The sequence below is a fragment of the Ictidomys tridecemlineatus genome, chromosome 6 (assembly GCF_052094955.1).
Source record: "Ictidomys tridecemlineatus isolate mIctTri1 chromosome 6, mIctTri1.hap1, whole genome shotgun sequence".
Taxonomy (NCBI): Eukaryota; Metazoa; Chordata; class Mammalia; order Rodentia; family Sciuridae; genus Ictidomys; species Ictidomys tridecemlineatus.
In genome coordinates this window covers 62,966,009-62,980,490 of record NC_135482.1, presented here as the reverse complement: position 1 = coordinate 62,980,490, position 14,482 = coordinate 62,966,009, and the positions used below count along the sequence as shown (strand labels likewise).

Below are 14,482 nucleotides of genomic sequence, written 5' to 3'. Positions count from 1 at the left end.
TATTGCTATCTGTGTAATGCTGTGATTTTTTTTTCCTTCCCAGTGAATTTCACCTGCAGCTTGAGCAGCAATAGCTTTTATCACAAAAACATTTCCTCACTGTGACAGGTGTGAGATTCCTGTACTCAGTGACCAGCTATGAACAGATCCTCCTAGGAGGTAAAGGGCCATAAGGGATCCTTAAACATGGCTGGGAGTCCAGGTGGAATATGGTTTGAAGATTTTTTCCACCATAAAACTCATGACCACCAGAGGGCATCACACTCCATAGTACGGCATCCCTGGGTCCCGGCTTCTTCCTGGAGAAATGGGGGAGATTGGGAAGAGGAGGCAGGCATGGATCCCTGAGCTCTTGGAGAGCTTCCAGTGGCTGAATGAGCAGTCTGAGTCAGGAGTCCTGGGTTCTAGTGGCTGTTTTGCTACAGTCTCTTCCCACCCCCCACCCCCACCTCTGTTAAATAAGGGCTTGGACCACACCAGATCCCTTCCAGACCATAATGGACTTTCTGTCTCTGAAATTCAAGGATTTGAGGAAATCATGCAATAGCTACCCAGAAATTGCAATTCCTGAGTTCACTCTTACTCTGGGGTTCTCTAGAGCTTTCTTTGTGCCTGGCAGGAGGAAGAAATTAAGATGTGAACTTCAGTTCTCTGATGGTGTTCTCTCACTTGTAAGCAGGGAGACAGCCTGACCTGCATAAATTGAGGGGAGTCTCTGCCTCCACATCAGTCTCAAAGAGGATGGAGACCAGGCAGCAGGTGCTATTTGGCACCTGCAATGTCCCTGTCTCCAGGTAGAGACAGGGAGGCATCTGTTCAGTTACCTGCTGGGATAGGTGGAGTGGTTTCTTCACAGAAGAGGTTGCCCAAGTAGCTCCTTTGAGGATCCCTTCAGGGATAAGTACTGAGATGAATACAATAGAAACCATGGAGCCTGCAGCCTTCACACCTCCTCCCTCCTCACCACAGATGCCGTCTGTCAGGAGCAGGCAACAGACGGTCCAGGGGTCCATCTGTGCTAATGCTCACAATAGAGTCCCATGTTTCCCCACCGACACCCCCTCGGCCCCTCAGCTGATGGCCACTTGGTGGTCCAAGGCAGGAGAGGGGAGGAGGGAAAGAAAAGCACTAAGGGAGCTAGTTCTTGATTCACAGCCCCCAAGCCACCCCTGCCCAAAAAGCATCCTGCCATCCAGACTTGTGCAATCACTGAGGGCTGGAGTAAAACTCCCTTCCAACCACACCTCCTGGGAGGCTAAGGGTCCAGGGCATGGGGGTGGGCACAATTAAGGAGAAAAGGTAAAGAAGCAAGTTAAGTGAAGTGGGACAGCCAGAGGCAGAAAGATTTTCCTGGTCTCCCCAAGTGAACATGGCCCTCCATCTCTTTCACCCTTCAGGTCATGGGTCTAACACAGCACCTGTACAATATGCCACTGCTTACCAAACCAAGAGCCTCTGTAACCCCAGCGTGAACCAGTCCTTGGCATGGAGCAGGACTTAAACACGGGAACTGAGGAAGACGGTAGCACCACAGGGTGACTAGCTTGCAGCTCTGGAACCAGGTTACCTGGGTTAGTGGTACTAGGGGTTGAACCAGGGGTGCTGTACCACTGAGCTGTATCCCCCAGTCCTTTTTTTTTTTTTTTTTTTTGAGACAGAGTCTTGCTAATTTTCCTAGGCTGACCTTAAACTTCTGATCCTCCTGCCTCAGCCTCCCTAGTCGCTGGGATTACAGGTGTGTGCCCATGCACCAGGCAAGGCTGCCTGGGTTTGAATCAGCTCTGCCACTGAGCAAGCTAGGCCTAGTTACTTACTCCTCTGGGCCTCGGTCCTCTCATCTGTAAGAGATGATAATGGTACCTGTTTCTTAGGGTTGTTAAGAGAACCAAATGGGTTAATACAAGTATGCAAAAGCACACAAAATGGTGGGCAGAGCACATGGTAAATGCTCCGACTAGAGGAGGAGGGGACTGAGAGGGATATGCAGCCCTGGTCCACGTGTAGTGGCCAATGTCCTGATATGGAGTCTCCAGCTTGTGCTGACGCCCTGTGGTAGCTAGCCACTCTATAGACACCACATAAGGGCCTTCCACTTCCTCCTCTCACTTCTTATTTGGGCACTACTGACGACAGAGACTTAAGCTGGGCCATCCCTGCTCTTCTAGGGCCTGGCAATCGTGGTAACAAACAGCCTGGGGGATGGTCCCTAAGGCTGGACCGAGAATGACGGAGCACCGCTCCATCCAACTCTGAGCCCCCACTCTGCTTGGGCACATTCCCAGCCCCATGAGTCAACCTTACGGTAAGGATCTGTCTACTGGGAAAGCGGCACCTGGGCTCCAGCATCCCGAGCTGAGGACAGGTTTATCTAGCAGAGACCACCAAGGAGGGACCTCATAATTAAGTCTCCTGCTTTCAGGTTTTCCATATTTTCCCTTTCGCCTTAAACATGGGAATGGGAGACAGCCTCTTTCAGCACTTCTGAGATAACTTGAAAAGGAGAAATTCTGGGTCCTCTGACTCCTTGAGGGCTTCTGCGCAGTTGGTACAAGGATGTCTACTCCCTCCTTCTCTGGGGACCACGTTACTCCCCATGCACAGCCTCACCGCCTCTCTCCCCTGGCCTAGAAGACCCTGGATTTCGCCAAATCTTCACAAAAAAAGTTCTTACGGAGACCCCCCTACTGTGCTACCTCTCCATGAATCATTAAAGCCCTCCATTCCCAAATTTCAAATCTCGTGCAATACCTCCTCACAGACCCCCCTCAAGGAACTAAGGGCCCCGGCCGGGGATGCCCTGGCTCCGCCTCCCCGCGGCTGCTAGTTTTCCCCCAGCGTTGAGCGCTCTGGTCTCCAAGTTTCCCCAGTACCGCCAGCTGTCGGATGCTGTGGGCGGGGCTCCAGGGCAGCGGCCCCCGCCGGGGGAGGAGCCTACCGCACCCGGGGCGAGGCCTCTGAAGGACGCCTCCCTACCTCTCCGAGCCTATAAAGGCAAGCCACACGCGGCCGGTTCGGCTGGCATCCCCCAGCCGCCGCCAGCGCCTCGGAGTGGAGCGACCGCCGCTTCCGAGGGGCGCCCAGCGCCGGAGCCATGACCCTCCGCCGACTCAGAAAGCTGCAGCAGAAAGAGGAGGCAGCGGCCGCCCCGGACCCCGCCGCTGGGACTCCGGACTCGGAAGTCGCTCCCGCCGCTCCGGCCCCGACCCCGGCCTCGGCCCCCCCTGCTGCAGCCGCCACCCCTGGACCCACCGGGGACGAGCTGTATGCGGCGCTGGAAGACTATCACCCTGCCGAGCTGTACCGCGCGCTGGCGGTGTCCGGGGGCACACTGCCCCGCCGAAAGGTGCGTCCCCCTCAAACCCTGCGCCCCCAGCCTCATTACCCAGCAGTGTACCTTCCTCAGGGCTCAGCTGATCCCCACACCATTCTCTCCTAGTGGTCCACTGAGTCCTCCACCTTCCACCTCGCTGACCTGGGTCGACTCCCCTTGTTCTCCAGAAAGCGCAACCCCCCCCCACCAGCGGCCCCCGCTGCTCTGTGGCCCCCGGCTCAGTGCCGCCCCCAGTCTCGCTGGCTCTCAACTCCACTCCCCACGCGCCGCCGCCCCATCTCCTCCTTCTCTCCTGCCCTGATTCCTCCCAAGCATCCCCTTTTTCCGACTACCTCCTTCGGAGGTTGCTGCCTCCCCCCCACCCCGGGTCCCGCCTCCTGGTGTCCAGGTGTCTCGGAGCCCCCAGGACTCCCTTTGTCCGGGCTTCTCTACTTGCAGACGGAGGGGTGAGGATGGGGCCCCATTGCTCGCCCCAGACAAGTTGAGGGTCCTAGAGCCCAGTAGTAGGAGACTGGGGAGGGGGGCCGCGCCGCCTGAGTTCACACGCTGCCCAAGTGCTTGGGGCGTCGTGGACCCCAGGGAGCACACTCTTCCGAGGGGGGTGCCGGGGGTTCCTGGGCTAAAGCGTCTGATGTGCGGGGTGCCAGGGCACCGCTCCCTGGACTTAAGGCGGACCGGACGCGGTGGGAGGGGTCGTGGGGCGCCGCGGGGCAGGAAGGATGCGGGCCCGCCCTCTGCGTCTCCCCCTCCGTGAGGCCCTTCCTCTGGCTCAAGGGAACCTGAGCGCTCAGAAGCAGAGATCCAAGACCCAGGTTAAGGAGAAGGGACTGGTGGCCTTTCCCCATGCAGTCCCCCTCCTCCTCTCCTACCCCCCATCACCCCCCACACAATGAACAGCTTGTTGAGAATTTGCATTTTATGAAAATCGGGATGAAAGACAAAGGGGTCTCTCTGTGCTGCCCAGTCCTTCTTCCTTGTTGGCCCGTTTGGGAACTGTCCCCACCCATAAGGCTAATCTCTGGTTCTGAGGAAAGAGAGCCCCCTTCTCTTCCTTGTCTTGGGGCAGCTTGGTGGCAGGGTTAACAGAGCACAGACCCGGAAGGCCCTGGGCTGTTTTGGCACGTGAGGAAAGGGCTGGAACCAGATGGGGCTTCCATATTCCAAAATTTTAGGGAGGGAGATTGCTTTAATTTATCAGGGACTCTGAAGATGCAGGGATCTTCAACTTTGTCATCTCTTCACCCCAGAACAACCCCTTAAGTATAGTGAGACTTACTGACAAGTTTGACATCTTCAATTTTTTTTTTTTTTTTTTTTTGGTCCCTGAAAGTAAGATACCCAGGTGTAGTTGGGCACACTGGCTACCTGCAACTGAGATCTACAGCTGGTCCCTGGAACAGGCTTTATTCTAGGAGACTTGGCACTTTTGTCCCCCACTCAGCCATGTTCAGGTTAGAATTGCCAGCTCTTCAAGCCTGAGTTTCTTACATGAGCTCTCCTAAGCTACTCACTGTCTGGCTGAAAAATTAGAGACCAGACTGGCCTTGGGTTCCCTGGAGTCCTTTGATAGGGGAGCCCTGTATTTCTTAGAATCCCACTGAGGAAGAGCCCCTGCTTCAATTTTCGTGGTCTGAAAGACCCCCCCCCCCAGTGATGGAGACCCTTCTAGAGTCATGACTCCGCCCCAAACTTGGAAACCAGCAGGAGACCTAGGGGTTTATGCATATGAAACCAAGGAGGACAGTTGTGTCCCTGCAATCCCAGGTGTTAAGGAAACCCTGAGAATGATATAATAGTTGCAGTAGTGGCAAATAATTATACCAGGAACAAAGTAGGTGTGGATTTGGGAAGAGACAGACAACAATGAGAAACGGGGTGCTGTGTCCAGAACTAGAGGGACATCCCAGAATGAGGTTCTCAGCATCTGCCCAAGGGCAATCCCCCTCTCACCTGTCTTTACTGTCTTCCCACCTAGGGCTCAGGATTCCGCTGGAAGAATCTCAGCCAGAGTCCTGAACAGCAGCGGTGAGTCACCCCCACCAGCCCTTGCTATGGTCCAAAAGAATGAAGTGCTGGGGTGGTAGGCAGGGGGAAGCAGATACAGCATCTCAGCCCAGCCTGGGGAGTCATTCTCTTACTCTTCAGCATGGCTCTCCCGCTGGGAGTGAGGGGCAGGTGTGGGTGTGGGCTGGCTGAAGGGGTGGCAGAGAAAGGAGGCAGGGATTTTTGAATCATTAGGTACTCTTCAGCCCACCCCCAGTCCCTGCCAGTTACCCCTCCCTGGAGAGATGTGAGATCTGGATGATGGGTGGGGGAAGTAGGGGTAATGTTCTAAGCCATGACTCCAGGACTTCCGTGAAGCTGCCTGGTCCAGCAAGTCCAGTGGGGTTCCAGCCTGTGACATCCCTTTTAGGAAAGATCTAAGGTGTGGTACTCACCACAGGGCCTGGGAGCCCATAGTTTCCCTTCTCTGTCCATGACCCATCCTTGATTTGAGTCTTGATTTCTCTGAAATGGACCAGCAAATTATGATCTGCTGGTCAGATTGGCCTGTTTGGCCCATGGCCAATATAAAAATTGTCTATATATATTTTTTATATATATACATATGTATATATGGAGAGAGAGAGAGAGAGAGAGAGAGAGAGAGAGAGAACATGCCACTCACTGTGGTACATGCCTATAATCCCAGGGATTTAGGAGGATGAGGCAGGAAGATTGCAAGTTCAAAGCCAACTTCAGCAATTTAGCAAGGCTCCAAGCAACTTAGCAAGACTCTGTCTCAAAAAATAAAAGGGCTAGGGATATTGCCCCTGGATTCAATCACTGGTACCAAAAAACCATTTTTTCCAGGACTAGGAATTGAACCCGGGCTTCATGCATGCTAGGCAAGCACTCTATCACTGTGCTATACCCTCCAGCACTTTTAATTTTGAGTCAGGGTCTCACTAAGTTGCCCATGTTGGCCTCAAACTTGAGATCCTTCAGCTTCAGCCTCCCAAGTAGCTAGAATTACAGGCATGTGCCCAACTCATTTTTCAAAAATTAATCAATTTTTTTTAGGATACTTGAGATTAAATCCAGGGATGCTTTACCACTGAGCTATACCCCCTGCCCTTTCAATTTTTTATTTTGAGACAGGGTCTAAGTTCCCAAGGCTGGCCTTGAACTTGTGGTCCTCCTGCATCATCCTCCTTAGTCACTGGGATTATAGACATGCACTAACCAGCTCATTTTTATATTTTTAAGGTGTTGTAAAAATAAAAACAAATATATATATAATATATAATAATATATATATATATGAGAGAGAATTTTTTAATATTTATTTTTTAGTTCTCTGTGGACACAACATCTTTGTATGTGGTGCTGAGGATTGAACCCTGGCCTTAGGCATGCCAGGGGAGCGAGCTACCGCTTGAGCCACATCCCCAGCCCCAAACAACCATATATAACAGAGGCAGTATGGGTCTCACAAAGAAAACCTAAAATATTTAACATCTGGCCCTTTGCAGTTAAGTTCACCAGTCCTTCCAGAAACTCAGAAAGCCTGACACAGAACTTCCAGACCCCCTGGGCCTGCCCCAGTACACACATTGGAGGCGGGGGTGGATAACAACGGACCTGCCCTTCAGGGTGAGGGCTCAGATGGGAGCTGGCAGTGCAGTTTTGAGGGAAATATCTAGGTCAGCCTAGAAGTTGAGGGGCCTGCTCTCTAGGTCCTTTCTGAGGTCCTCAGACTTGAAGGGGCCTTAGGAGGCTGCTTTAACTCTGCCTCTGGCTGGCGGGAAGGAAGGGGGTGGGGATGGGCAGAGGAAACTCTGGGCTCCCCCAGCAGGCCAGGACCTGGAGTGGCTCCAGACCATTGTGTCCGGCGGGCAGGCCTTCAGTGCGGGAAGGGGCGGCCTCAGGCTCCCCTCCCCCAGCCCCTCACATCTGGTGGGCTGGCCCCACCGCAGCTGGGAGGAGCAGCTGTGGTCTGTGCTGAGCCTCGTGACTGGCCTCTGGGGGTGGGGCCGTTCTTTCCCCTGAGCTCTGTGGAGCTGGAGGAGGCTCCAGGCTGGGGCCGAATCTGGGGCCTCAGCTTGTCAGTGAGTGATACTTGGAGTTCACTAGAAGACTGGAGCCTTCTTGTGTAGTTGGCCCCACAGGGGCCAGCCATTGCCAGTGCCTCCGTCCCCCATGCTCCATGGGGACAATTTGCTTTAGGTCTGGAAAAGACATTCCAAAAATCTGTGATGACTGTGAGCTGTCACTGGAGACTGTTGAGTCTTTTCTAGATGTTCTAGACCAGACTCTTGCCTCCTTGGACACCTGAGGTCTAAGACTACCACAATCCTTTAAATTTTAACAGTCTTGATTCCTATGTCTCCCACAGGAAAGTTCTGACTCTGGAGAAGGAGGATAACCAGACTTTCGGCTTTGAGATCCAGGTGGGAAAAGCTGTGTACAGAGAGAGGGTTGACAGTCAGGAGGCCAGTCTGAGGGAGGCATGAACCTATCTATCTGGCCTTGTTTGTTACAGACTTATGGCCTTCACCACCGAGAGGAGCAGCGTGTGGAGATGGTGACCTTTGTCTGCCGAGTTCATGAGTCCAGCCCTGCCCAGCTGGCTGGACTTACACCAGGTGGGACCTGAGCCCAGGACATTGGGCTCTGGGAGTGGGTATGACCTTTCTCCCAAGGAGAGGGATGAGAAATCGCTCCTGAAATTAGTCTTCCTTCCTCTTCCTATTTTGAAAAGACCAAAAATAGAATCCAGGCTTAGGATCCAGGCAAAATTTACCATTCACTGTGTGATCTTGTGCAGCCCCATCTGCAAAATGGGGTAATAACACGTCCACCCATCACAGTGTGGTGAGGGATTCCCTGGGCACAGAGCCAGGGCCTGGTAAGTGGCGGCTGTTGCTGCAGGGCTACCAGCTGCTTCCTGCTGGCAGCCTGGCAATCCTGCATGGGCAGGAGCTGGGGAGAGGCAGCATTCTACTGAGTCTGCCTGACATGGGGTGAGGGCCTACCCTGTCCCAACCTGACTCTAGTCTGGGGCACCTAAGCATGTCCTCCAACAAGAAAATGATGCCTCTGGTAGAAGACCCCTGAGATCCAGGCAGAATCCCCAAGTCCCAGAAAGGGGCAGCCTGGGACTGCATGAATTAACTTCACCTGCTCCCTTCTGTCAAAATTTTTGTCCCTTATCTCATTGTTTACTTACTAGCAACCCTTGGATAACTTTGCAAAGTAGTTTCCCTCCCATTCTTCCTCCTGATCATCCCTGAGGCAGTTCCAGCAGGGTTCCATACTCCTTTTTTACAGATGGGAAAGGAGCTTAGAGATGCTGGCCTGCCCTGCCTGAGGTCAGAACCCCTGCAGTGGCACTGGAGACCGCTCACCTTGGGTCCAGTGTTGGTTTCCAGTGGGGGGGGGGGGGAGATGGACAAATACCTTTATTTTGTTTATTTATTTTTATGTGGTGCTGAGGATCAAACCCAGGGCCCCGCACCTGCTAGGCAAGTGCTCTGCCGATAAGCCACAATCTCATCCCCCTGCCTTTATTATCTTTTTTATCTATTTTACTTATTTATTTATTTCTACTTCATTTTTATCTACTTATTCTGGATGCTACTTATTCTTTCCTGTCTTAACTGAGTCTCACATCAGGCTAAACAAATAACCAGCTCAAGGGGCAGCCCAGGGCCCTGGAAGGGCTCAGTCTTTGGACACAGAGTTTCTAAAGGGTGTTGGGTATGTGAGAGTCTAGTCCCTCTGAGGTCGCAGGCACCTAAGCTGGGGTGCTAGATCTGGATAAGCTTGTGGTCACTGCATAGGGAGGAATGGCTGTGATTTTGTGATTATGTGTTTTGGATGAGGTAGAAAAGACACCCAAGAGGTCTCCCCAAAACAGTGAAGGATTCGGGGGAAGGAGTTCAGGAGTATTCCTCAGGGGTATCGCTCCTCTCCTTTCTGGCCAAGGTAGAGGACTAGAATTCTTCCCTCATGCCCTGTGGAGCAGATGCTGACCACCTCTCTGCCTGGCAGGGGACACCATCGCCAGTGTCAATGGCCTGAATGTGGAAGGCATCCGGCATCGGGAGATTGTTGACATCATCAAGGCTTCTGGCAACATTCTCAGGTATGCACAGGTGGGATGCCTGGTGCCTGGGCTTAACCTCTCATGTTTCCTCAGCCTGTGGGCTCACTCAGACTTTGGTTCTCTAACTCCTCAGACTGGAAACTCTGTATGGGACATCAATTCGGAAGGCAGAACTGGAAGCTCGTTTGCAGTACCTGAAGGTGAGGAACCCAGAGTTCGACCAACCTCCACTGTCCACTTCCCAAGCCCCTGCCCTTCAGGCCCCACCATTTTACTGGTTCATTCAGCCGCTGACCCTCCTTTAACCTTAAGGTTTCTTCAGTCTACTCCCTGACCCCTGTCTACACCCTCGTCCTGCTGGTTTAGTGCTAGCTCCTGACAGCGGGGCTTGGTGTGTCTTGCAGCAAACCCTGTATGAGAAGTGGGGAGAATACAGGTCCCTAATGGTTCAGGAACAGCGACTGGTGCATGGTAAGTAGACTGGGTATGTGAAGGACCACTTACTGCCTTTCAGACACCCAGGTCTGTGCTTCCCCCTCATAACCAGTGAGCTACTGCCCCCTCCAAAGTGAAGAAGGGTTTGTTTAGCGGCTACTTTGAGTACCACACTGCCCTGGGCTGATGCACACATATTTTTTAGTTATTTTCAAATCCTTATGACACCAGGGTCACAAACAAGATTTAAATAAGCTCTCTTGTGTTGGTACCATCTCCATATTCCACATGAGAACACCTAGGCTCAAAGAGCTTATTTAATTGGGAATTGTGGTGCTTGCCTGTAATCCCAGTGGCTTGGGAGGTGGAGGCAGGAGAATTGGGAGTTCAAAGCCAGTCTCAGCAATTTAGGGAGACCCTGTCTCAAAAATAAAAAAGGACTGGGGATGCGGCTCAGGGGTGGAGTGCCCCTGGGTTCAATCCTTGGTACAAAAAAAAAAAAAAAAAGAGAAAGAGAGCTTATTTAAATCTTGTTTGTGACCCTTATTTAAATCTTGTTTGTGACCCCGGTGTCATAAGGATTTGAATTTATAATTGCTGTTTTACAGATGGGAAGCTGAGGTTCCCAGTGGAGCCTCGCCAGAGTCACATAGATAGTCAATAGGAAGGAACTGGATCTCTTACCTGCTCCCCATCCCCCCCACCCCTATCCCCAGCAAAGTATGCTTGGCCCCAGGCCTTAGGAGCCTCCCTCATGTCTTCTGTCCTGGCAGGCCTGGTGGTCAAAGACCCAAGCATCTATGACACTTTGGAGTCCGTGCGCTCCTGCCTCTATGGTGCAGGCCTGCTCCCCGGCTCCCTGCCCTTCGGGCCTCTGCTTGCAGCGCCCGGGGGTCCCCGCGGGGGCACTCGTCGGGCCAGGGGCGACGCTGAGGACACTGTCTACCACACCTGCTTCTTTGGGGGCACCGGCACGGAGTCCCGGGCGCTGCCATCCCCGCCGCCCCCGACGCGTGGCCCCGGCCCGAGCCCTGCAGAGGCGCCGACCTTGGTGCCCTGCCTCGGGCCGCGGGCCACGCTGAGCCGCAGCGCTAGCGTTCGGTGCGCGGGCCCCAGCGGGGGTGGCGGCGGGGGCGCACCGGGCGCGCTCTGGACTGAGGCTCGGGAGCAGGCCCTGTGTGGCCCTGGCCTGCGCAAAACCAAGTACCGCAGCTTCCGCAGACGACTGCTCAAGTTCATTCCCGGACTCAACCGCTCCCTGGAGGAGGAGGAGAGCCAGCTGTAGGGGCGGGAGCGGGTGGGGGAGCTATTTATTTATTTATTCGTGAAAGCCAGTGCTCAAAGTGGGGTGGTAGCGCAGGGCCCAAAGGACCCCAGGAGCCCAGAGCAGCGGGAGAGGGTCCTTGGGAGCCCTGGCCAGCCTGATGGTTTCTCTGCTTTTCTCGGCAAAGCAAGGGAGCCCAGGCCTCTTCTCCCGTAAACCACAGTGGGAGTCGGGACAGGTGGAGAACAAGCATTCAGGGTCCGGATAGGTTTGGGGACCAAAGATGGATGTGTTATCCTCCAGTCTGGGTTAGTAGTGCCTTGTGGGGTGTCCAGGAAAACTCCTCCACCTAGAAGGGGGTCCCTGCCCCACGAAGCCCTCTCCTCAGCTTTACTTGCTCCCAGCCCCCTTAGCCTTGGGGAGAAGTGGCCCTGGGTGGGTCATTCCTCTACCCTACACACAGGCTATTCCAGCGGATCAGAGGGCCCTAAGGGGGCAAGGTGCTGGTCCCTTCCCTCTGGCTTGACCCGTAAGGGCTTGGCTCCTCCCAAGGGCCTATAACTAAGTTGGATCCTGCCAGGAGGGGGTCCTGGGTTCTGTGCCCCTTGGGGAACAGGATTGGGCATGTTCAGGTGGGATGGGGACTGCTGAGACTGCTCCACCATTTCGCCTATGTTGCTTCTGAAACACAAACTGTATAAAATTGACTGTTTTTTTGCATCTGTGTCAGTGTGGTGACTGCCTGAGGGGGAGGACTGGGCTCAGCAAGCTCTGACTTCATCGCCCCCCTCCAAACACATACACTCACACTATATTTACACCTCATTTTCTTGCAGCCTGAAGCCAGAAAAATAGTCTGGGAGGTTTAACCTACATGTATGGGCCTGAATGGGGGCCCCACACCCTCTTCAGAACAGTGCATCTTAAGCCTCCTTCCCTGAGTACCCACAACAGCCTTGTCTAAAACCCTTCACTATCCCTAAATCCCAATGTGAATGTTTGCTTCCCTTTTTCTTTGCCAGCCCTACAGGTCTCCCTGTAGGGACAAAAGCCAAATCAGCAGGGCACTTTGCCATATCCACCCAACAGCCTGTCTCTGGCCCAATTACTGGTCACCCCATTTTTCTAGAGCTCCTCAATGGAAAGCCATACTTCAAAAGGGAGATTCTAACTCCTGTGCTGCAGTGTCCCACCTCTGCCTGCCTCCTTATCTTGTGCCCCCCACCCTTGCTCCCTGCTTTGGGACTGGATGCTGGCTGTCCCTGGCTTCAGGCCCCTCCCTCTGCACCAGCTCTTCCCAAGGCTGACTCCTCCAGTTGCGGGCTCTGCCTTCCCACCTCAGCAAACATGCAGTTGCCCTCCTCTGACACAGCCCTCTCTTCTTTCCATCACAGTAAGCACTGCCATCCAAACTGCCTGAGTTCTGACAGGTTCTGCTTTTTGCCTGCCCTGCCCACCTAATAGTTTGCACACGTTTACAGCAGGGCCCAGGGACTGTTTCTGTCTGAGCCACTGCTTTATTCTTACCCAATCCTAGCACAGTAGGTCCTCAATACAGTGTGCCAAAACATCTCCCAAGAGGTGATCACCACCTTCTTTGAGGTAATCTAGGGCAAGTGAGATGTCCTAGGGTCACACAGCAAACTAGCAGTAAACTGGGCCTGGGGCTTAAGACTCTAGTGCTCCTCCCTGACAGTAACCAGCAGACAGTTGTGGTTTCAAGAGAGGTCTGAGTGGACCCTCCCCTGGCCAGGCCACCTCCCCACACTCTCCCTCCTGCCCCATAGTGCTGGCCTCCTGAATGGGTTCCTTGCTGCTTCTCTTTCCTCTATCTTCCATCCTTCGCCATATAGTAGTCAGGGTAGTGTTTAAAAAAAATCACAACCCTCTGCCTAAAATCCATTATGGCTTCCCCTGAAATAAAAGAATAATCAAACATTTTATCATGGCCTATCCATAACACATCTCTCTGAGCGGATTACAAAAGCCATCCTGTTCTCTTGGCTAACAGCAACCACACAGACCCAACCGTTTGACAAATGGCAACCTTTGTGCAGTACCCAGACTCTGCAACTAAATTGGGATGCCCTGCATGAGACTCTCCAGGATCTGGTCTCTGCCTCTTCCTCAATTTCAAATATGTTCTCTTTCCATATCATTTATTTATCTATTGGGTTTCAGGGATTGAACCCAGAGGTGCCTTAGCACTGAGCCACATCCCTGGCCCTATTTTGTATTTTATTTAGAGACAGGGTCTCACTGAGTTGCTTAGCGCCTTCGTTTTGCTGAGGCTGGCTTTGAACTCATCATAATCCTCCTGCCTCAGCCTCCTGAGCTGCTGGGACTAAAGGCGTGCGCTGGCTGCCAGAGCACTCTTCTTTTCAAGATGATTCTTCATCATCAGGTCTCAGTTTAACATTACCTCTTCAGAGAGGTTTCCCTGATTTGATCTGACGTCATTCCTGTCCCCATTATTCATGATCTCCGTGTACCCTACTTTTTTCTTTATAGTACTTTCTTTCAACTTGTAATTATACCACATCTTTTGTAATCTGTTTTTTGCCTGGTGAGACAGGACTCCCAGGTTTGTTTAAAGTCACACCCCCAGGGCCTAGCCCAGAGCTTGTCTACATATAGCAGGTGCTCAGTAAATGCTACTGAATGAGTGAATGCCTTGAGGCCAACCCTGTTCAGGTGTAACCACCATCTCTCCACCTCAAGGGGGGGACCCCCTGTGCTCCATCTGTAGCTGGCATCTGTGGGTCCCTCCTGTGAAATCCCTCTGGGGCAGGGTGGTGGCTCCAGACAGGCATCTGCACCTGTCTGCCCTATTCTCCCTTGTCCTGAGAAGACAAGACATTTGGTGAAGAAAATGGAGCTTCCCCAAGCTCCATGTTTGCACAGCTGCTCTGCAGTGAGGACAAACACCAGCTCTGGGCTCAGGTCAGGGGAGGGGCCCCACACCTTTGTTCCCAGGGCCCTGGCTGCCAGGAGACCAGCTGCCTGGCACAGCCTTGCACCTTACTTGGAGTGGGGGCTCAGGGGCCTCCCTGGCTTCCTTCTTCCCAGGCGATTGCTAGCCTGTCACCCATAGCCTGTCCCCACCCCTGCTGTGCAGCTGGCCTGGGGAGGGATGTCGGGATCCCTGACCCAGGCTGATGGGGGTTCCTGGCTGCCAAAGCACACCTAGGGGAGGGGGAAGTGGTCTAGGGTGGAGCCAGATCCCACCTCTCTGTGGAGGGCATGACGGCACCCGCACAGCAGCCTCCTGCCGTGTAGGTGGATGACAGGGAGTGACTAATGTGCGAGCTGTGATGCTAAAAATTAACCCAGGGATCGTGTTTGGTGGAGGGGTGGGGGT

The 14,482-nt window shown here is 53.4% G+C and overlaps 1 protein-coding gene across 1 annotated transcript; it reads left to right on the top strand.

Moving 5' to 3' along the window:
• Positions 1-2,956: 2,956 nt before the first annotated feature.
• Tamalin (trafficking regulator and scaffold protein tamalin) lies at positions 2,957-11,841 on the top strand. The gene is made up of 8 exons (XM_005324978.5): positions 2,957-3,343; positions 5,307-5,356; positions 7,710-7,764; positions 7,857-7,959; positions 9,368-9,461; positions 9,556-9,622; positions 9,827-9,893; positions 10,631-11,841. Exons 1-8 carry the CDS (start codon positions 3,092-3,094, stop codon positions 11,140-11,142), a joined length of 1,200 nt encoding a protein of 399 aa, XP_005325035.1. The 5' UTR covers positions 2,957-3,091; the 3' UTR covers positions 11,143-11,841.
• Positions 11,842-14,482: the final 2,641 nt, after the last annotated feature.